Source organism: Vidua chalybeata, chromosome 5 (assembly GCF_026979565.1).
Source record: "Vidua chalybeata isolate OUT-0048 chromosome 5, bVidCha1 merged haplotype, whole genome shotgun sequence".
NCBI lineage: Eukaryota > Metazoa > Chordata > Aves > Passeriformes > Viduidae > Vidua > Vidua chalybeata.
Genome location: NC_071534.1, coordinates 43,831,495 through 43,854,640, shown reverse-complemented (window position 1 = coordinate 43,854,640; position 23,146 = coordinate 43,831,495). Strand labels below are relative to the sequence as shown.

Genomic DNA, 23,146 nt, shown 5'->3' with positions numbered 1-23,146 from the left:
TTTCATTGCTTCCATGTGGGCTTTGGTAAGAAGGTGGAAACATCCTTCCCTTGGGAGGAGGCTGGATCCAGCCACATTTCAATCAGATGCAAATTAACCAGGAGATTTTCACAGGATGAATGTTTTTGTATCAGTCTTCACTCTTTTTTTTTTTTTTTTCAGAAGAATATTATGACAGGAAAGCTGTAATGAACACTATGACAAAGGCCAATGGCAAAAAATATTTTTGTGGAACAGCTACAGATTTATTGTTTTTCCTATGCAGTTTCCAGCTTGTCACGAGGCCTGGGGCTGTAAAAGCTGACTATTGGCAAAAATATTACTTGCCATACAGATTTAAATAATGCTCAGGTCAACAGCTTATTACTGTGCAAGACAGATTAAAAAAGGCATTAATCAGTCACTTAAGTCAGGAAGCAATCAAAATTATGAGACACATTGTACAAAACATGACTTGCTCTTCATTTAACCAAAATTTAAGCAACTGAAGTCTACTGTAAGCCCACTTGCTACTGATTATATTTCAGGACGCTCCAGAAAAAGATAACATGCATCAAGAAGTGAAACTTTAAAAATAGCTCATGCCCTTTTCTCAAGTTTATTGCACTGTTCTCAAAATAAGTAATCCTTCTGGGGAAAAAAACCCTCCCATCTTTAGTGAGTTTGGGCTAGCTGGGATTATGAGGATATTTTAGGGCATTTAATTGTTCTGGCAGAATGTTAGCTCACTGTTTGCCTTAAGGTCTGATTCATCAGGATTCTTATAGATGCTTAAGTAAGTGATAAAAAGAGCTGCCCTAAAAATAGCCTGTTATTTGCAATTCCTGCTGACTTGTTACTTTACACATTATTAAGAAAATCTCTGCATTGCAAAAAAAGAGACATCTTTTACACTTTTCAAAACTATGGACTGTATAAGCTTGCCAGGATTGCTCTGCCTCCTTTAGCAGATGTTGCAAAGCCACCCTGGCCATTTAATACTGAATTCTTGAGTTCAGAATATTACTGAGTACACAGCTTCAGCACAGTTGCAATATCATCAATACCATGAATGAATACCATAAGCAGTTAATTCTGGTCTCCCATAGCAACTCGGTCATCAATACTTTCACTTATATTGCCATTGCCATGTGATGTTACACAAAAAAAGGGGTCTGAAGAGAGGGGAGAGGACAGCCCAACCAAACCACAAGTGTCAGCTCCAGACACTATGCAAGAGGAATCCTGGCATGAACAAATGGCAGCCATACAACCATTTAAACAAGTGTAAAATACATTATTGCCTGTCACAGTGACTGAACACTTTCATTTATATGCGCTGTCATACCATCCATATTCTAGATGTCAAATGCCTAATTATTTAAAGAGTCATACAAGTGCAGTGAAATACTTGGCCAGGGAGCACAATGTCATGAGGTATGCCATGAGCTTTAATTAAACCTAGTAACGTCTTTCAAAAAGAAAGCAAACTTCTATGCTGCTTTTACTCGGCAATACCTACCTCTGCAGCACATACTTTTTGAAAAACCTTGACTGGGAACTTTTTTGGAACATAAAACGCCTCAGGGCTGAGAACTTTAAGCTCCCTACACACAGCCCCATTGGACAGGAAACAAAAAAGAAGTGAAAAGTTCTACATGTATTAAAGTTTTATACATTATAAGAATTTAATTAGACTTACAGAGGCAGCATATCACTCCCTCAGACAGTTCTTATGAGGCTTATTTTTAAAATGCAGAAACGTGGTTGGTACCTGCTCTGGTCTGAGGCCTGGGGGGACCCAGGCATATTCCTCCAAGGCACAGCCAGAGTCATCGTCAGAGGTTGAGCTTCGCTGACACCCAAAAATGAGGTTATTGGCTTTGGGCTCCATCTCCAATGGCATAAGTGTGCAGTGTTAAATATTTCAGCTGCAGCTCATCAAGCAGTGATCTGGAGAAAAAGATTAATAGAGCTTTAATAGATTTGAACATGAACAACTAATTATCAGTGTAAATGATCTTACAGCAGTTTAGTATTCCTTGTGTTGCCCAGAACAATAAATTAGTGAAGCTTCATTACAACTTGCTACAAGCAATTCAAAAGTGCTCAAAAAAGTTATAAAAATAAAACTATTGAAGAAAAAAAAAATCCCAGAAACCTAGGCACAGATTACCACTTTTGGCAACCACAATGTATTTCAGTATTAACGCTTTTCACCTTTTACAGTTCTGCTTGTTTCACATCACAGGATGTATATATTTAGATAAATCTAGGAAAGACTTATTGAGCAGGTACTAACAACAGGAATGACACAAGCTCTTCCTGAACTCATTACAACCACTAACCTAGTAAAACAAAAGACATGACAACCACTTGTCAAAAACTAAAGAAATTATTGGGGAAAGATGGTTGTGCAAGTAGCATCCTGTTGTTCACAAGGCAGGCACAGAGCATCTGCTGGATTCCTCCGAGAGCTTTGGTTGAGCTGTATGGGAGCGGAAGGGTGTTGGTCCTGTTAAATTTCTGAAATCCAATTATGCCAGATTAGTCTCTGTAAAATACATCATGATTGTTCTATCAATTAAAAACCCTACAGGGAGATGATTTTGTTGATTCATGAAGCCTGCAAAACTTAATATCAATGGGATTGTTTTGAGGCACAACTGGCAAAGAAGGCTCTCACCAAGATCCATAGCAGTCTGCAGTAAAAAGCTTAACAATATATATGTCTTGTATTAATTCTAGCAGAAGTTCTTAGGAAATTCAGATGAGGCATTTCAATGAAATACAGCTAACCAAAAGCACAGAGGATTTGTCCTAACACAACAAATATCCTGACCACTTGGGGCAGGGACAAGCTTGCTCTTACAGTACCATGTTACATGTGAGCTGTGCCTTCCCTGTTTTAGGACATTCTTTCACCTGTTTATCTAAACACAGATCCAATTTTGTCAGTGCTACATCCAAGCTGTAGAAAATTTTAATCTCTTTGACATAAACCTTGCTGGTGAGTCTCACGAGAAGAGCAATCTAAAAACTTCTTGTGGGTCCTATGTTACATTTCCAGTCTCATCACCACTCCTTTAGAGGAAACAAGTTGCTCCTAGATCACATGTGGAACATTTAAGACTGCTTATCCAAATGTTCTGCGGGTTACTCAACAGGAGTTTCTCCTTCAAGTGTGAGCCACTGGTTAGTGCCAGGTTCTGATAATTCAGCACATAATCTCAAACCTCCTCCATAAAAAGTGGCCATATGCATCCAAAAGCTACAAACTCAGAGAAATTATAATATATAGTCTTATATATATATATAATATATGGTCTTATCTAGCCCTCTTTTCAATATGTCTATACATTCTCACAGCCCATAAAAAGAGATGGGATTACTTAACTCTTCCACTGGACTAGTGCTCCAAAAAATTAAGTTATTTAACTTTACTTCAAAAACTTCTGGTTCAAAAACATACACACTAAGATGCCAACACACTTCATAGCTGCACTGTAATAGAAGATTAATTTAATATTTGATGGGGCAAGCAAACCTGTCAACTTCCCCTCTGAGAACAGGCTGTTTCTGGAAAGCTGGTGAGCTGTCAGGCATATGTCTGAAATCTTACTCAAGTTGAACAACTAAAGGTTAGCACAACAGCTTCTGAGCTTAACATCGCCATATTACAGTCTTACTCAAGAAAGGTAGGTATGATCAAACCCAATCCTCAAAGCTCAATCCTATATATGTAAAATTGAAAGACAGGCTTCCTGGTACATATTGTATCCCTTGAATTAGTTGCTCTCAGAAACAAATCATAAGAAAAGGAATACAGAACTGTTTCCCCTTCCCACTTACTGGTGGAAGTAAAGTCATACATCAGGTATGTTTATGTTATTGCTTGCATAAAACTGGGGTATGAGGAAGGAGGGACAGAGGAATAATGTGATGCAGTTAGGAAAACACTCTAGGAAAAAAAGGCAAGTGTTCACTGTTGCTGATAGATAGGGATGCTCAGTTTGGCAGCTTGTGTCACACATCATCTATATCTAAGTAATTCTTAAATATAAAGTCACTAGGAATATCACTGAGAAGCTGAATTCCTTCCAAGATGACCTTAACAGCAGATGAACTATTTTACCATTTCCCTTTAGAAAGGGGCAGGTGCCTGGTTTGCAATAATGAGCCACTCACTGACATCTAAGCTGGTATTTCCAATTCTTAGGGCTTTGCAAGAACTTGTATTAGTCAAATGGTCCCTTTTCAAGAATTGACTCCTGCCCAATATCCCAGGAATAAAAGGAAGTCAGTAGGTTAAATATCTTTGACAATATTTCATTAGGCAGCATGACCTCAACCACATCCCACAGGAAGCAGATTTGAAACATGATTTAGGCAAAGAGACAGGTTCAGGTCTGGCAGTGCCTGGGCACTTGAGCAGAGTGTACTCCTGCCTTGTTCTCACAATACTCAACACTCACAAGAACACCAAGTAACTAATTGCTTCATACCGATTGTTCAAAACCCTCTCTCCACAAGATCAAAGATTAACTTCTCTTGAAAGACAAGGAAACAACCCAAAATCTGAATGCATGATGACTTACTATCTTTTCTGAGTATTTTGAACACTAAGACTACATACTACTCCCACAATGAACAAAGCAGCACTGGGCAACATCAGGATCTTAAGCACAGCAAAGGTACCTAAGTGTAGGAGTGTTGCCTAATTCCTAAGGAAGACAAGGCACTGGTAAGAAAGAGACAAGGCTGCTTTTCTGCAGAGACTAGTCCTGCCTGGGCCTCCTCTGACACATCCATTTCAGAAAGCACACACACCAACTCCTACAAGAGGAAACCACAGACCCATAGGTCCAGTTTCCAGTCACACAGGGCAGTTTGAAAGTTTGGCTGATAGAGAATAAAAGAAAAATACATCTTACCTCTAAATGTAAAATGCAACTTTACAATCAGGGTTCTCCTCCCCAAATAAGGTGATTAAAAATGTTCAAAGCAAGGACCACAAACCTCAATGAACTGAGATTAGAACAGCTCAAAGGACAGAATTCACTTTAAAAGAAAAATGCTCCCATAGGACAAATGTGAAGCTTGCTATAAAATGATTGACAATACACCACATATAAATAAAGCCACAACACAAATACTGTGGGGTTGCTGAGAACAAGGTTTCTAATCCAGTCTATCTTAACAGCGGGCTATCTGAAGAACTATTTTAGCAACTGCTTGTTTAGGAGTTCTTCTTCCTTTCCTGTTCAAGTGTAATTTGGTTTGCATTTTAAAACTACAGGGTTCTTCCTCCCTGCCCCCCAGCCTCAGTCATCCTTCAAAGTGATCTGTTTAAAATGATTACATCCTAAGGAGGATTCAAATGAATATAAACAACAGCTGAAAAAATAAGTGCTTTCCAAGGGATGACTAGAAAGGTGGTCTTTCTACTCCTACCATGACACCTACGAAACACAGCAAGGATGTGTTGTTTTGCTTTGCTTTCCTAAAGACCATGGAACATTTTGAGGTTTCAGCTCTGTTCAAATACTGCCTCTCAAAAAAGGCTCTATAGCCTACAAGGAGGTTTTTCACTGGCAGGTTGACAACTATGAATAACATAACTGAGTTACACAGCTAAATTTGATTGGAAAAGAAAAGCAATTACTGTGTTTTTTCCACTGATGAATTAAAACAGTCATATGACAAATTCCTTAGAGGCAAAGACAAACTACACTCCTAATTACAAAGCTATGGATACACAAAATACTGGGATATCAAACTTAGAACAAAGCTGTTGCTGAAGCCCATATAAAGGTTATCCCCATGCTAGGATTTCCAGCTCACTGATTATGTTCCCCCTGACCAGATAGAAGAGGTCACGATTTGTAAGCAAAGTTAGACAAACATCTCCTTGCCCACCCCCTGCTGTTTTACTCTGTCCTGCAGGGCAAATTGTTTTAACAACTTTTTTGTTAGAAGGCTTGTTAACAAGGCTATAGGGGATACAAGATGCATATCACATGCATCCATTCACAATGAAGGCCCAACGACTCAAGATTAGCATGGTCAGCCCATTCACCTGCTTATTTAATCTCTGGTGCAAGATAACTACATTAGAAGAGGAAGGGCACAATATAACAACAATAAACCACCATAAAGTAACTATTAATAATTCAAAGCCTATTTCCAATGTGTACTATGCACATGATCAGGAAGTCCCATTCTCTAGCTACAGTGAGCTCTATAGCTCTCTGTGTGGGAAATCCAGATCCAGAACTGATAAGGAGAATCTACATCAGCACCAGCACACAGCTTGCTGGGTTCTTTTGAGTAACGAACTACCCAGAGCCATGGGGAAGGAATAGAGCCAGTTTACTTGTTCATTCAAAAGACCTCTAGATAGACCCTAGAAGAACTGTTTTCCTTTTTTTTTTAGCCAGTATACAAGGACCAACAGAGAAGTTAACTGCTTTCCTCCTCTAGCATCCTAGCGCCAAGACCACTTTTCCAACTGGAAGTCAGACGATCCTTCTCACGGTATTTTCTTTTGACGAGCCATACTGCAAAGGCGGGCTACCTGCATTTAGCAAAAGGAGGAAGTCCCGTGACAAAGCATCGCCCCATGCCAACACATCTGATTTGGCCGTGTTATCCTTGGCTCTGCACATCGCTGATGGAAACTCAAGCACACACTGCAGCGAGGCAAGACCCAAACCTCCAGCCGAGAAAGAGGTATTCTCACGGATGCTACCCCCGCTCTCTCCTTAAGAGGGTTACAGATTTAGAAAGAAGGAAATCTTGCCTTTTACAGTCTCCCATTGATTTTCAAAATTCTATTTTAAACAGAGCCAGACTTTACTCCAATGTACACATATACTCAGGTTTCACTCCATCACCTGTTGGCTGTCGAACAACACGCTTCTTTGTTAGGGCTCACAGCCCTCATTTGAGACAAGTTTCCAGAGAAAACACTTGAAGAAAGTGTTCAATAAGTCACAAGACAGGAATTGTAAAAAAACAGAAAAGTAAAAAAATTCTGCGCCTAAGCCCCGTACACCCTGACCGCCCCGCGCTCTCATCTTGGAGGAGCCGGGACGGTGCCTTCTTCAGCAGGCAGAGATCCCCGAAGGACAGGTGGGAGGTTTTCCATCCTGAGCAAGTTTCAGAGACATTAAGGTGGGTCAGAGCACCCCCAGTCCCCCGGGTCCCCACGCTCTGGAGCCGGATGCGCAAAGGCACCGGCACCCACCCGTCTGTCCTGTCCCTCCGTGGGAGCCGCCGCGAAGGAGAGCGGATACAAGTTACCGCAAATTACCTCTGTGCGGCAGCGAAACAGCGGCCAGGCTGCTGGCGGAGCCGGGGAGGCGGCGCAGGAGAGGCGATGCCGGCTGCAGACCCGACCCCGCGCCCCGCCGCGGCAGCTTCACACCGAGCCCGGGGCTGCGCCGCGCCGCACTCCCGACCGGCGCCGGCAGCTCCCCGCGGCTCCTCCCGAGCCCGGCAGGCCCGGAGGAGCGGCCAGCGCCAGGCACGGTCCCGCCGAGGCAAGGGGCGGCGGGGGCTGCTCCAGTCTTGTCCCTGCCGGGCGGCGCCACCGCTTCCTTTCCCCGTCCTGCCTGCTGGGAGCGCAGCGGGAGAGATACCTGCGCCTCCCCCGTCCCCTCCCGCGGGGCGGCTGGCCGGGGGCCGGGGAGGGAGCAGCCTCCCCAGCGCTCCTCCCCGAGCTCGCCCCGGACCGGCACCGGCAGCCTCCCGCCGACGCCCAGGGGACCCCCGACCCCCGGCGAACCCCTCCGCCCCTCACCGCTCCTCTGTCAGGCGGCGGGAGGGATCGCTCCCACCAGCGATCTTCCTTCAAAGTGCTGCCCAAGGCGGGGAAAAGAGTGTGGGAAGGGGGAGCGTCTCCTGCCACCGCCCCCGAGGCAGGAAGGGTCGCGGTCCCGGCCGCCTACCCACCCAGGGGACTGAGCGCCTGCACAAGCAATAAATTCTGCGCTCAGGACACGACGGACACACGGTTTGGCTACAGTGCTTTTGTTCGTGTTTACGCCCGAAATAGATTTCCCACCGCACCCTGGACGCGCTCCGGCCGCCCCGACCCGGCCTGGCCCGGCCACCGCCGCCCCGCGCACCCGGACGGGAAGGACTCGGTTCAGGACGGGAAAACATTTGTTCCAGATTTCTGTACATGAATAATAAAAATAATAAACCCTATCTGAAGCCGAGGATCGCAGAGAGCAGCCGTCCATCACTGCCTCCCTTGGCACATTCCAAGTGGGAAAGAGGCGTCCGAGCCCCAGCTTACGCACAGAGAAGTAGCACCGGGGCATTTTCTAAGAGGCTGCCAGCCCTCGCTTTTACCACTTCCCCCGACCCCGTAGGCATAAAAAGCCCCGAGAGGCGGGTGCTCCGGCTTCAAAGGCAGGCGGACGGCTTCCCCCCGGCACCGCCAATGTAACCGTGAACACCGCGGTCAAATTTCCTCTTCCCTCCCGCTCTTTGTCTCCCTGGGGAAGTCATTATCAAAGGGAATTTATTCGCGCTGCATCTCGGGGTCGGAGCGGCAACACACACAGCCCCGACGCGCCCCACCGCTGCGAGGGGCAGCGGCGACCCAGCCCCCTCGCATCCCGTCCCTCGCTCCCCGCCGAGGTCCCGCAGCCGGGGGCGGCTTATCTGCCCGGGCCGCCGTGCGGGACGGCGACGAGGCACTTCTCAGACATTTATAGCTTCCCCCAGGAACCGAATTTGCATGGGTTTAAATTCACTTCTGTAAATTTGAATGGCTTTGCCCGCAGTGCGCTGAAGGAAGCCGGTCCTGACGGGTACAGGCGCGGGCGGAGGTGCTCAGAGCAGCGTCCCTGTCCTCAGCACTGTCACCCCCTCCCCGCGGGCTGCCCCCGACCCTCGGCTGGGCACACGCCAGTCTCAAGACGAGCCGGGAGAAGCCTCCACAACTCCTCCCGTGGGCTGATTCCCCATCGCTAGGAGCAGGCAGCCCGAGCGGCCGGCCGAGGACCAGGAGCATCTGGGCTATCTGATCCCAGAGGCACAGCCCATCCTGGGCTAAAGGCGCTATACGCAGTCCATTCCGACCACCAGCCGAGGAGATGTGCCCAGAGACACGACCATTACACCTGTAACCGTGGGTAAATGCAGAAGGCCCCGCGCAGCTCCAGCCACAGGGAATTAAAGCTGCAGTCTGTGGATCCTGCGGCAGGAAAAAACCTGCTAAACTCCAGCAAACTAACCAGCTCCCATCCTTCCACACCCCATTTCACTTCCATAAGCAGTTTCGCTGGTTGTACTACCTCCATTCTTAAACAGCTTAGTCGTTTTGAGGTAAAAATTGGCGTATCACTTGGATGAGCTAGAGATTTTGCCAGAGCTTTTGTCTGTGCTGGCTTTATGAGATCCAGACTGTTCCTATTCTGTTTGTTGGACTGAGCAGACCCCATCTGGCGGCCAGCTGAACATCTGCCAGCTCCATTCATCAAAAATGGAAATGTCAGGAATAATGTTTATTCTCCCCACTACATGACTGAATAAATACCAACAATTTGCATATATTGTCTACACCTTTTCCAGAAGTGCCTGACATTTTCTCAGCAGCTCCCCCACACTGAGGGCTCAACACCTCTGCACAGCAAATTGCAAAAATGAGGATCTCCTTTGGGAACTTCTGCAGCACAATCAGCTCAATGGCTGTAGGTAAGTTTACGAAGTTTCATGACCAAGAGTCTAGCGAAGCCAAAAAAGACATGTTCACGTTGCTGGAAAATCAAGCTGTCCCCCATTTTCCTAACGCTTTCCTTGACACTGAAGTGTCAGAGGGTGTACAGAGATGGTTGGCTACATGGCTTTTCTTTTTTTCCGTGACTTTTGTGACTTGAGCACAGAAACTACGATATTGTTCTGGACAATGCACTTATACATTACCAGGCCAAAACCAACCATTGTGATCTTCTAGTCTGAACTAATGTGGTCATAAGATTTTCCTACATTTCCTGTCTGTATTAACAAAACATTTTATCTAGATTTAAAAGTATGAGCAATGAAAAACCCACTACAACTTCTGTTAAATCCATCTAAAGCCCTTTAAAATTATTTCAGGTAGTCAATTATTTTACAGTACGGTTTTTTCCCTTTTTTCTTTTTTTCAATCTCAGATTGCTGTGTTTCTGTGCTCAAACACTTGATTCTATGGTATCCTTGAACTTTAGGCTAAAGAAACAGCTATCATAACTCCCCTTAGGCAGCTGCAAATTGTGAAAGTCATTCCTGAACTGCCTCCTTTGATTTCGGCTGCTTCCACAAGAACAACTGTGTTGCTATGATTTCTTCTTTATTTTCACACAACAAATATGACAGCATACATACTCATTCTGTGAAGTGCAAACTATGCCACAGAAGTTGCCTTAAAAAAATTGTAAGAGCTAAAAAGACATGCACAGACTGACTCGCCCTTTACAACATGTCCCACAGTCTTGACTGCATCTGGGTAGAGCTGATTCTTCAAACAACCAAATGTTTCAAGGGACCTGTAATGGATATGGAACCTTTTGCCCTAAGGTATTAGCACAAATTTAGTCTAGGTAACAACTTTCTTGTACTACTGACCAGGTCAGGGATATTGTCTGGCCTGTAAGAAATTTGCTGAGTTGTCAGTGTGGTTTCCCAGTTCCAAATTAGCCAGATCAGGGAACATCCCCTCCAATGACACTGGTAATTGCTACCTTTGTTGGCAGTCACAGAAGAGAGACCAAGCAGCGGAAAACAAATTAACCTCTTGTGCTTCAGAGGCAGCTTTTCCAGGTAGGATAGTGGCACAACACCCACCTCTCAAGCCTGATTAGTTCAGTGGATAAACAGAGGAGTTCACCATCTATATCATCACCCTGTATTGATCACAACCTCCATCCCAAGACTTTTAATAAAGTATCATCTCACATGTTCATTTAAAATAAAAAGTTACAATTCAGCGATGAAAGGTGAAAGCATGCAGCAAGGTGAATGGAAACTAGAACAAAACAACAACAAAAAAATCTCAGTAATAATTGTTTCAGAGAAATCAATGAGAAAACTCCCCAAAATAAGCCAGGTTTTGTATTTTCAAATAAAGTAGGAAAGGTTTTCCATATATCTGACAGCACAGGAGTTCACAGAGCAGGAATTACAACTGCTCCTCAAGCAGTGGTTATGCACAAATCAAAGCAATATCTGACGAAGGCAGGTATGCCCTTCAGGAATTTTAGGGATGATGACCTGACCATGTATGGTCCTGCCTGAAGGCTACAGCACAGGGAGCTCTAGATGCATTTACAGCACCAAGGTCCTTCCCACGCCCAGTGGCCCTGGGTCTACACCCCAAGGGAGCAAAGAGAGCAGAATAAGGGAAGCAGTTTCATCATGATCTGAGATGATCTACTGGAACCCACAGAAGAATACTGGTCTAATTCCCTAGACTTGGCAGTGTTAGCACAAGGAAAGACCATGACTGATTCCTGTGAGGCTGGACTGTTGTGGAGATCGAATTTCCAGCCTTTCTCCCTCTCTCTTCTGGAAAAATTGGCTGCTTACACACACTTGCTTAGCTGGTGTATAAAAATGGCCTGACCTCCAAGAGCACTTTACTTTGTTTGCCTTGGTGTATTCAGAAACCCCCATGGACATCCACCTACAACTCTAGATACTTAAATGTCTTGCCAAACCCAGCCCTAGGTTTCCTCTCTCAGGTTACAAGTGCGGAAGAATGCCTTCATAGACAGGAACAGTTTGCACAATTTTATCACTATCTGCAGTCACTACAGACCTCAACAGGCCACTGGGCAAAGGCCACTCCTCTCTGTGCCACTCCACGCCTAAAGCCATACGTGAAACTTCTCCCTGTTCAACCCTGCTTCCTCCTGCCCCCCCAAATCGGGCAGTTTGGCACCAACAGCAGATCACTATGTGCTGCTAGGAGCAGAGGCAAACCAGGGGTGTTACCAACGTATTGAGGCCTCTGAACTGTGCCCATGACTGGCGTCTTCCTTATTTTCTTTTTTGAGGTTGCAGAGAAAGGGCGTGGAGGCAACATCTCATGACTTCTCAAGGCTCCAAAGTCTGACTCTTTGCCAATCTTTAAATAATGTTTAAAAATAACATTTAGATAACATTTAAAATCTGGAGAAAAGCACCTCCATAGCAGACATACATGTAAAACACAAGAGATACAGGAATTAAAAGGAAGCATGCACGTGAAATGCAACAAGTTAAAAATATAAGAATAAAATGACTTTTGCCAGCAAGGGTTTTGTGATTGTATGATGGTGCTTAGTTTCCACTCTTCTCTTTGCTGCATTCCCTGTCATCCTAACAGCCTGCCCTCTCTCTGCCTGCCTCAGTAAGTCAGTACACCCAATGGAAATACTAACATCAGGTAACAGATCAGGAGACAATCAAGTAGCATTAAACTAATAATAATAATAGCTCATTTTTATTTTCACCTGCCAATGGTACATAGATCTGCTGAGGCATCAAGCAATCAGGTACCAAGATGGGAAACAGTGCCTACTGCTTGCTTTGGAGAGCTATACCAGCTACAAATGGCCTGAGGACTGGCTGGCATAAGCTGCTGTGTGTTGGGAATGCTTGACTAAGAGAGGTTTATTTTATTTCTTTTCCTTAATGCTCTCAGAGTTGAAGACCAACACACCTTCTAAAACCACAATCTTACTTTGCTTCAGCAGCAAAGTATTAAAATTTCATTAAAATGCCCTTCCTTGTCAGATCGGGCTAGGACTTGCTCCTGAACCAACAGGTCTGTTGCTGTATCTGGAAACTCTTAACCCCACAGGCTCCTCTGAAGACAGCAATCTTGATTTTATCATAATTGGCTCCACACAGCCCACAGTCACACAGAGCACAGGTAAACACCCAGGTGCCCACAACACCACTGCAACCACCAACTGTGGGGTGCCAGTGGGGCTCCCCTACCATACTAGCACCCTCGGACAGTCAGTGCCCCATTCCCAGGCTGCACAAGGCACAACAAAGTGCATTGCAACCACAAAGTGTGCCTGCAATGCCTTGCAGTAGCAGGGGCTGACACAGGTGGAATCGCTGCCTGGGTTTTTAATAACACCCAGCACAAACACCATTATGCAATGAGGAAGGTGTTGCAGAGCCCATGCTAATGCACTGTTTGCTTATTGAGGGAATTTCAGTCAAGTATTGTGCCAAAGCCTGTGTGGATGGTGAATGACGTCATCTTTTCTGTGTCAAGCTCTGCTGCTAGGCCTTGCCTCCAAACAACTCCTCACAATTTATCTAAATTGGTTTGCAAATTTATTTAGATTAAAAAAGGAAATGGTATGAACTCTGTGGATCTTCTACTGTAGTCAACATTCATACACGCAGACAAAGGGGCATTTAACCCAGGAGCTAGCATCTATGTAAAGAAACTAATAATATAATAATAATAACAAAAATAATGCAGTAATAATATTATAAACTAATAATTCAAACAAATATTTGAGCTAGTATTTGAAAACAAATTTAAAACTCTTTTTGAGTGCAGTTTTGTTGTATGAGTGATGCTCCAGTTACACTCAGTCTTCCCTGTCGCTGGCAATGCTTTTCAATAACCTGAACTTAGGAAAAAACACAAGTGATTGACTTTAAGTGAAGGCAAAATTTGACGTAGAGGATTACCACTGCTCCTGCAGCATTATATCCAGAAAAAACAGAACTGAGTTTAAAGGCGAAGATGAGATATGCAAAGGTTTGTGATAACCTCCTCTTGCTGAAAATCTGCAGGAGGGAAATCCAGCAACCAATGAAATAGGTATCCTGCAGTTCTACACTGCCATTTTCCACAAGCTATATGCACAGCACGCTACAAATACAAGGGAGAGGACAATACTTAGATTAACTATTAGTTTATTTTACCAAATTAATATCACAGGTCAACCTCGAGGCAGACAGTGATGCAAGAAGGATGCAAAAATGTCAGGTGGATAATGAGATGCATTACACCTTTATTGCCTTTCCTTAGTACAGCAGCTGCAAGAGACACTGCCCGATTTATGAGCTGCCAAGACTGAAGACCATGAAATTCTACCAAAAGGCATCACTAAAATATGATAAGTGTTTCAGTATTTTGCATAGAAAGATCAATGGCTAAATAATTGTCTGAGCCAGGTGAGCCTGGGAACACTCAGACTCACTTCTTGCTCAGCAAAAAAAGTTGGGCAGGCTCCTACCTCACCAGAGATTCGCTGCTCTTCTATCCAGTCTGCCACTACTGTTACTGTGGTTTGATTTGTACAAGGTTGCTTTTTCTTCACACTTAAGAAGGCTTGGAGCAGGCTAGGCAGCATCCAAATGGCACCCTGACCCCAGAACTGACACAGTTTTGCAGTGTGTTGCCTTAAAATAGAAATGATAATCGTATGTCCCCCTTCCTCTTATTCTCTCCAACCCTGATTTTTTTTTAAAAAAGGGAAAAAAAAAATATAAGAAAAAGTCATCCACCTAACTGAAGTTCCTTCAATGACAGCCACAAAGGTTTCACTCCTATGTCTTTCTTAAATGCACTATGAAACTCCATATGCTGGCATTTTGGTAAAAAAAAAATCCAATCTATTTTTTCCCAATGGAAGCACTGTAATGTAGCCCACAACTCCAAAATGGGCAACAAATGATCTCCCATTTACATGCCTGTACAAATAAAAATCAGTGTTAAGGGGCTTTTGCCCTTAGTACAAACTTCACCCCACTAATACGCATCTAACTCTGTATGACAAAATAAGATGTGGGCTAAACACAGATGGTTGAAACTTGCTGTTTCTTTTCCTGGGCGATGAGGGACAATGGGACGATGAACACATTTTTTGGGAAACCCAAAGAGGCTTTCTGCTTAACAGAGTGAAGAATGCTTATCTGGAGGTTACATTTTTGTTTTTTCCTTCTCCTTTTACTTCTTTCTTTTTTTTTTTTTTTTTTTTTTTTTTCATTTTCCCTCTAAGCATGATTAGTTTTTCTCTGCTGGTTTAGCTACCAGAACTGGTTTATTGCAAGATGAGTTGAGCCCAGCTGTCAGTGTTAGGAATGGAATAGGATGAACAACAAGAGGGATGGTCCCACTCCTGGTCAGCAGCTAGCTATCATAACTACACTGACACATCCAAACCACATTAAAAGGCAGTCAGGAAGATGGCTTCAAGAGCACTTTTCCCAGGTGCATGCCAAATACCCTTGTGATTATGGAATACTCAGGTATAAACTGAGGAGAAAGATTAGGCAAGAAGTGCTAGTTCAGACCTAGCAGAATCACCATCCACAGGCACTTGAAAGGATAAGGAATTGGCTGGACAGTGGCACAGAAAGAGCTGCAATGGCTTGATATACCCCATTCTTGGGAGTGTTCAAGGCCAGGCTGGATGGGGCTTCCAGCAACCAGGTCTAGTGGAAGGTGTTCCTTCCCATGGCAGGGGGGTTGGAACTAGATGATCTTTAAGGTTCCTTCCAACCCAAATCATTCTATGATTCTATGGTGATACTGTGAAATAGTATTCCCTTCTCCACAGAGCTAGGTGCTAAGGATTGGGTAGCTGGAAATATAAAAGTGCTCCTTTCTTTCTCTTCATCTCCACTGCACGGGAATTTAAAGGCCAAGTGGGCAGGCAGTGTTTGTTCAAGATACACGTTATGTCTGTTTGTTCAGTAGGATAATATTAAAGATCACAGTTAAACAAATATTCAAATAGAAATCTAGTTAATTATGTTTTTTAGCAGTCATTATCCTTTCCACACCAACTGGCAAGATAATTAATTGTAACTACAAAAGGGAAAATCATTTTAAATCCCCTAAATATCAAGCTTCATCTCATCAACATGACACTGCTAAAGAAAATTCTGGAGCCTCCAACACATTTGCATTTCCTTATCTGTGTTCACAGAAATGTTTGTAGACTCTTAAGAATATATAAGGATATTTTAGGAGCAAAGTATTTTTGATTATTTGTGGTACTGAAAATCCTTATGCATGAAGCAAACAGTACAAATGAAATTGTTTTAAGACACTCATGTGTCTTCAAGGTACCCTTGACATGAGTGACCTTTGTGCAACATCCATTGATCCCTAAGCCTTCATGGTACTGTCAGCTGCTGAAACAGCAACTGCTTGACAATACCTGACACCTGATACTCAGTTGGCAGAGCTTTAAGCTACACCTACCTGGGCTTGCCAGCATGTCCTGGCTTTTCTTAGCGGCTTGCCCAGGAGGATGAATTCCTTTGGGTGCATAGCCTTGAAATAATAACATCTAGCTTTGAAAGAGTACCAGAATTCAATGGAAGTGAATAAGTGCTAATGCAATCTATAGTCATAGGCAATGCATGCTTCTAGAACTGACAACTTTTGCCCCCATTTTTTTGAATATTAGAATATATTTATATTCAGCCACTATAAAGTGAACCATTTTACCATTGCTACCAGTTCCAATAACAGAGGGTGAGCTAATCTACTCAAGTGTCAGGCCACTTGCACAAAGATACTTCAAGATTAATTTCTGAAATTCTGCAGTTTCTGAAAAAAGTTCTACCACTTTCAGCAGGAAACAGGAGAAAAGCACCCAACTCTTCCACTACATAATATTTTATTATTTTTAAATAGGTTTTGAAAGCATATATTTGAGATAGCAATATGAACTCAATTTTCAACAAACCAGGTTTTTGTTAAGTGAAACCTGTGAATATGAGAGCTGCTTGATATGACCTCAGATATGTATGACAGGTGACTTGTCAAGACATGGCATTTTTACAGGTCTGAAAAATGGCACTCATCACATATAGAGTCTATTTTAAAAGTCCTGAGAATGTTATGTGTGTTTAATATTATTTTACGTTTTCAACAATTTAGTTCCTTTATATTTGCATATTTTCCCAAGTTGCTTTCTTGTCTACAAAAATTATTGCTAGGACAAGATCAACTCTCAGACAATCAGTAAGCAGAGGAAAGGTGAGAATCAATGTTTCACAATGGCCATATACACATGACTCTCCAGCTTAACATAATCTTTGGATTTTTGTGTTACACACACATCCCTCCCTCCTCAGTCATCAGCTACTTTCTCTTCAGCGGTACTCCTTCGTAATGCTTCTCCGATATGCAGAGCTAATGAGTCAGTGACAATTCAGTGATAATAATACTGTTTTTGAAAATGCAATTGGCAGCTGACCTAGACTTCACTTCCACCTGATAAAAAGAACGTCAGTTTTCTGAAGGTGCTCTGAATCTCCCACTAAGTGTTAAAGCAAGAACCACTTTTTCCAACAAAGAGCAGGGTGGAGATTGGGGCAAGAATCACTTTTTAGGTTTAGATGATTTGCTTTCATCAGCAGATATCCCACACTCACCTTCCGACTGCTGTGTAAGCTCCATGCACAGAAAAAGGAACTTAATAGATGTGCCTAATAGGCACATCAAAGAAAAGAAAAGAAGAAAAAAAATAAAAGTTTTGAAAAGACCATCTATAGTTAACTACAGTTTCATTAAGAAATGGATGAATCAAGAATGAAGAATACTGATAACCAACATGGTTCCATTATACAGCTGGATTAAGAATGTCCTTCCTCAATCAGTTCTTGGTGAACTGCTCAGATAAAAAAACCTAAATTTTTTCAATACTTAGTTACCATGCAAAGGTCCAGAGTGGGGACTGCTTAGCAGGAATGAAACCCACTCTTGTGGAATTTTATGTAGCTAGTTTGCACAACATGAGGCTACAGAAAATAAGGAATGCCCACATAAACCCAGACTGGCTCTGTGCTAGGACCATAGAGCCTCAGCTTCCTCCTGTAAATTAGATTAAGGCTGGATTTACTTCTTCCCTGCACAGCATACAGGTAAGATTACAGTTGGATAAATCTGCACAGTCAAAACCAGCGTGTAGAGCAGGGTGAGAAGCATGCACTCAGCACTTCTTAGCAAATCCAATGAGATGATGACTTATTAAATTTTCAGGTAGATCAACTTCTGCTTGATACCATTAGACTATGTCACAATGTGACTGATTGATCCTTCAAGACGTGTATGATCAAGTGGCATCAGCAGTGCCATTCGGACAACACACCTATGAGGGGAATATCAGACTTCCTGAATGAGGAAAATGAACAATGTTGGGAAAATGGAAGAGGGCAGTTAGTACTCTACAGCTTAGATGCTGAAATAAGACTTTTGTACCTAATTACAACCTTATAACTCAGCTGCCATCACTGCAATGGACAAGTGGATTTCTCTAATCTACAGACAGTGAAGCCAGTGGAAAAAGGTCAAAAACCTGAAGCAATATGCTGATCCTGCCAGCAGTGGATTTACAATAGAGATCTGTTACCATACTGAAAATGACTGAGGTAAGTTTACAAGATGCAATTATCTGTAGCTTTTTCCCATTAAGTCTTGTAACTCTCTCAATGAGAATTTAAAAGCATACATATTTCAAGTCCTGTGTGAAGTTAATAACTTCACAAGAGAGAAACAGTGGAACAAGTCATTCGCATTTTGTATTATCAACAAATAAACGCTGGAGAGCAAGTTTTTGGATGCAGCTATTACCTCTAATTACACGTATCTCTATGAATAAATGAAAACTAGTTTGCATTTTTTCCCTGATCATTAGCCTCATTTACACAAGTGTTATGAGGCCAGTTTTTTATCCATTAGTGTGAATTAAGTGATACCCTGCTGAGTGCAGGACTGTTCAGACATGCTGACTGTGGAGCAGCTGCTCTCCTCCTTTGCTATTGAATGTTGATTAGCATCACAGCACATGACACACTGCAGGGCATATTGTGTGTCACACTACAGCATACAACATTTAATGAGAGCCCAAAGCAAACACCACGGTTTAGAAAGCCAGTCTCTGCTCTGAACACCAAGGCAATAATTAAACACACGGGTTGTCCTGGGAAAGACTGAATCCCTTGAACAGTGGGCATTCATTTTGGCTGACTACCTGAGGCAGAGCATTTTCTTAGTTATCCTAAGCAGCAGCAACTGTACCCATTGCCAAATAGTAGTATCCTGTCGCATTTTGTAGGAAGATACTTATGTATTACCCTTGCAATTCTGATTGATGACACAGAATGAAGTTTCTGTATCATCAGACCCATACAGAACATTTAAAGAAAGACATAACAGCTAAGAAAACAGAGTGCCCCTGTATAAACCAAACTTCTCAAATTCAGATCAAGGTAAGTACTGACTTCCTTGTGACTACTAATACATCACTGGAATTCTTTATCAGCTTTCCTCATCTGAAAGATGGGCTGATACCACCCTTTTCTTGCACAGATTCATTACTTATTTGAATGCTGCTTTGACAATACTAAATAGTCCATGACTGTATCATCAACATTTTGCTACTTTGATGCAGTCAAATGAAGGCAAAGAAAAGCTTTTCACAACAATGGAGAAATTAATGTCACATGGTTCAAACTCTGGTTATGTTACAAGAAAATATGTTTCACCTTAAGGGGTAACAATACAAGGATGTTGAAAACACTGATGCCTCAACTCACCTGCAAAGGAGCATAAATGAAATACTGGCAACAGTTAGCTTGGTTTGTTCTGAATGACTGGAACTTTGCCCTTTGATTAGCAAAGGTTTCATCATGCACATCTTTTATCTAGAAGACCAATGCAGCAACAGAATCCACTTTTCCAGCTAAATAACATATTTTGATCTGCATGGAGATCTCTCACTTATGGACCCTGAGGAGAAACCTTCTGGGGGGAGCACACCAAGTTCAGTCCCTGGAGTTTATCTAATTGTTGTTATGGGCGTACGTCTGCTTCAAAGAGCAGAGCTAAGACCCTTGTGTGAGAGGTGTTAGAAGAAATCAGACATCTTTAATCAGCATTATGAATAAAAATAAAATAATCAACTGTGCTGTTCACAATACAGTCAATTTGTAGGAGGACATCACAGCATAAATAACAAGGGCTTAAAAAAATTTACATCTATAGCTCAGTCTATGGAAACAGCTAAGAAGAGATAGATCACTTCTGTATTTCAAAACATAAAGGAGAGGAAAAAAAAAATCACAGGATAACCCCAAATTGCATGCTCTCTTTTTTCCGTCCCTGAACTCAAGGGCACAAAGATATTTTTCAGATTTGGCAGAGATAAGGCACTTCAGAGGTTGGGCTTTATATTAAAAGGGGTGTTATCTTATAAATTGAGAATAGACTTAGGTTATGCCAGAGATCTTTATAAACTAGTTCCTATTTTTGATGGTATCTGCCTCCCTCCCAATAAACTCCTTGCTAGAATGCTTCAGTAAATACTTAGAGATGATGCAACACTACTGCAAGGCAGCAGTGCCGATCTCTTTTTCTGGACAAACCACTGACCACAGCTCAGTTTCAGGAAGGGTACCCATCATAGTGTTTCTTCAACCCAGCTCCTCTTTTTATACTGTCACTTAAGTTCTCATGTACCATTTATGCAGAATAAACTAATTGCACGTGTATCTTGTAGGTGCAGAGGGATGTTCTGGGGACTCCTGGCTCACTGTCTCCCTGGAGACAGACAATCACCAAAAAGGAAGCCCCCAGGGGCAGACTGGGTGAGCAGGTCCCGCTGTGCACTTCTGCTGAGAGCTTCAGCGCCCAGCCCAGGAGGCACTGGAGAACACTCATGTCAGAGCATGGTCTGGGAGGACCAGTACGACACAAGCCATGAGCTTTTGGTGCAGCTACAGCCTGCACAGTGTCAAATACCCTCCAGACCCCAAATACCGGCACTTAGAGTACCTTGGCCCTCCTTTAAAGGAAAGGACCCTCCAACCATCTCTGTACTAGTAGATTAAACAGGAACAGGGCCCAAGTGCAAGCCCCAGCCTGCAGTCACTCACAGCCTTGCACTGGTGGGTACACTTCACAGGGTAGTTTGAGTAACTAGCACTACTGGGCACTGTGAGTGGGATACAGGAAAGGCCATGGACTGCTCCTACCACATGGGCCAGGAAAGGGTTGGGCTTGGGTTTCTCCATTCTCCCTCCACAGCCCCCCTCAAAGACTCTTTGAGCCCATGCTTTCATGTAGTACCCCAACACATGCAACAGCCACTCTCAGCTCCCTGATGAGTATTTCAGACATGCAGAATGTGAAAAAGGAAAATCCGCTAAAGAGCAATGTCTGTAAAAAGGGCACGTGTGTGCTGCAGTGCACAGTGTAGGGAAACTATGTGCAAGGGCAATGGATTTGGACAGTCTAGCATCTGGTTTCAGGGTCAGAGAACCAGTTACTACTGAATGAAACACTGCCCATATAGGTAAAAGTGTTGGCTTTTGAGAAGTCTTCCACTGACATTAACAAACATGGTTAAAATGTGGAATAGCAGTGTAACTGTTGCCTTCCTGCAATTTTTAGGCTTACATAAGTTTCATTAGAGTAACAGAATCATTTAGATTGGAAAATACCTTTAAAATCATCAAGTCCAACCGTTAATTTAAGACTGTCAAGTCCACCACTAAACCATGTCCCCCAGTGCTGCATCTACACATCTTTTAAACATGTCCAAAAAACTAAATTTTAGAACTATGATTTACTTCAGCCTGAGTGCTAGAAGTAGTTATAAACTTCAATGCAAAACATCTACGTTATAAAATACTTTCAGAAAGTCTTGCATCGTCTGGAAACTTTTTGATAGAATCAGTTTTTAATAAAAATAGCTTTTAGTTATATACATTTGAGAAGCAAATGCAGAGAGACCATTGTTACTAGACTGAAAACAAAATTAGAGAAATTTGAGACTTCTTTTTTTGAGTTTGGATGATTTTTTAATGCATATTACAATTACAAAAGAATCCTAGAGTAAATGCAAAAAAGCAGAGGGACTTTCAATGTCATTCCCACAGACATTAATTTCAGAAGATACTGCTGATTTCAATCAAGTTTAACACTGTTAATTTTTTTTCATTATCAGCAAAACAAAAAAAGTACATGCTGAAGATAAGGAAACAGCTTTGTTTATCTTCAAAATCATGTGCTTACCAGAAGTAAAGTATGTATTTGCCATATGTCAGCCCCTGCCCTGCTTCTTTAAACTACAAATTCATTAATATAGCACAGCAGTGCTACATCATTAGCAAGGAATAAAGCACATTTTAAAGAGCAATTAAGTGGTATAAAACTACTTGGAGAGAAAGGTTTTCCACTGCAGCAGTGTCTTAGGGAGACCAAAGGGGAAACCTGACACGAAGGAATGTCAGCCTGAACTTGATTAATTTGTACTCAGAGCAACACCTCCCGTCCCCCACTGCAATGGCAGCAGCTTCCCACATTGCTTTACTATATTCTCCCTTAGAGCTTTCTTCTGATCTGTAGGTCATCCACGAGATGATTTGTTCAAATTGGCATCTTTAATAGAGTCATATCTTCTCTGCTGTTGTCTCAAACCTCACAACTCAAACCATGTGTATGGGATGTATAGGCTCCCAGGGAAATATCAACAGTTCAGGACAGGGACACAACATGACTCAAAATTCAGGTAAAGTCTGAATTTTAGTTTCCTTCTCATTAGTTTTTTTTTTTTTTTTTTTTTACTGGCATTTGAGACAAGAAGTCTAATGGGTCCGTTTTATGGCTTAGAAAGAAAAGACTTGAAAAGCTCGATCCCTGTTTTAAATGAAACCAGATTCTCACCCGCACAAAAAATGCCCAATGTTTAACAGTGCTTTGCTTCAAGCATTATTATGTTGTTGAAATAAATGTTTCTATGAGATTTAGTGTAGAGGAATTAATTTAAATTAGCTTACTTCTATTGTGAAATTAAAACTGAAGTTTGTTAAATAAACTTCCTGGCTTTAAAAAAAAAAAAAAAAAGAGAAAACAGTGAAAAAACTTTACATCTGTCCTATGAAGATCCTAAAAGTATCCTCAAAACTCCTCTCCTTTCCCTTGAGAGTTAGGATGCTCAGCAAGTTTCGCTCCTAAATCAACATATGTTTGTTATTTAAGTTACACTGTCATTGTTTCTTTTCTGTTCTGTGGCATGGCTATCCCTTCCAAGCCTGGAAGCAGTATCTTTAGCTTGTGAATATTACATTTCCTCTCACCTACTACACTAGAGAGAAAACACTTTTGCTACATAGAAAGCCTGGCAATCCTAAACAA

At 42.4% G+C, this 23,146-nt stretch overlaps 1 protein-coding gene across 1 annotated transcript in view; it reads right to left on the bottom strand.

The window, feature by feature from the left end:
* Nucleotides 1-23,146, bottom strand: part of PRICKLE1 (prickle planar cell polarity protein 1) — a 65,296-nt gene that overhangs the window by 7,497 nt on the left and 34,653 nt on the right. Inside the window, exon 2 of the mRNA XM_053944053.1 lies at nt 1,754-1,932. Within this exon, the coding sequence (XP_053800028.1) occupies nt 1,754-1,885 (132 nt within the window). The 5' untranslated portion in view covers nt 1,886-1,932. The remainder of the gene's footprint in view (nt 1-1,753; nt 1,933-23,146) is intronic.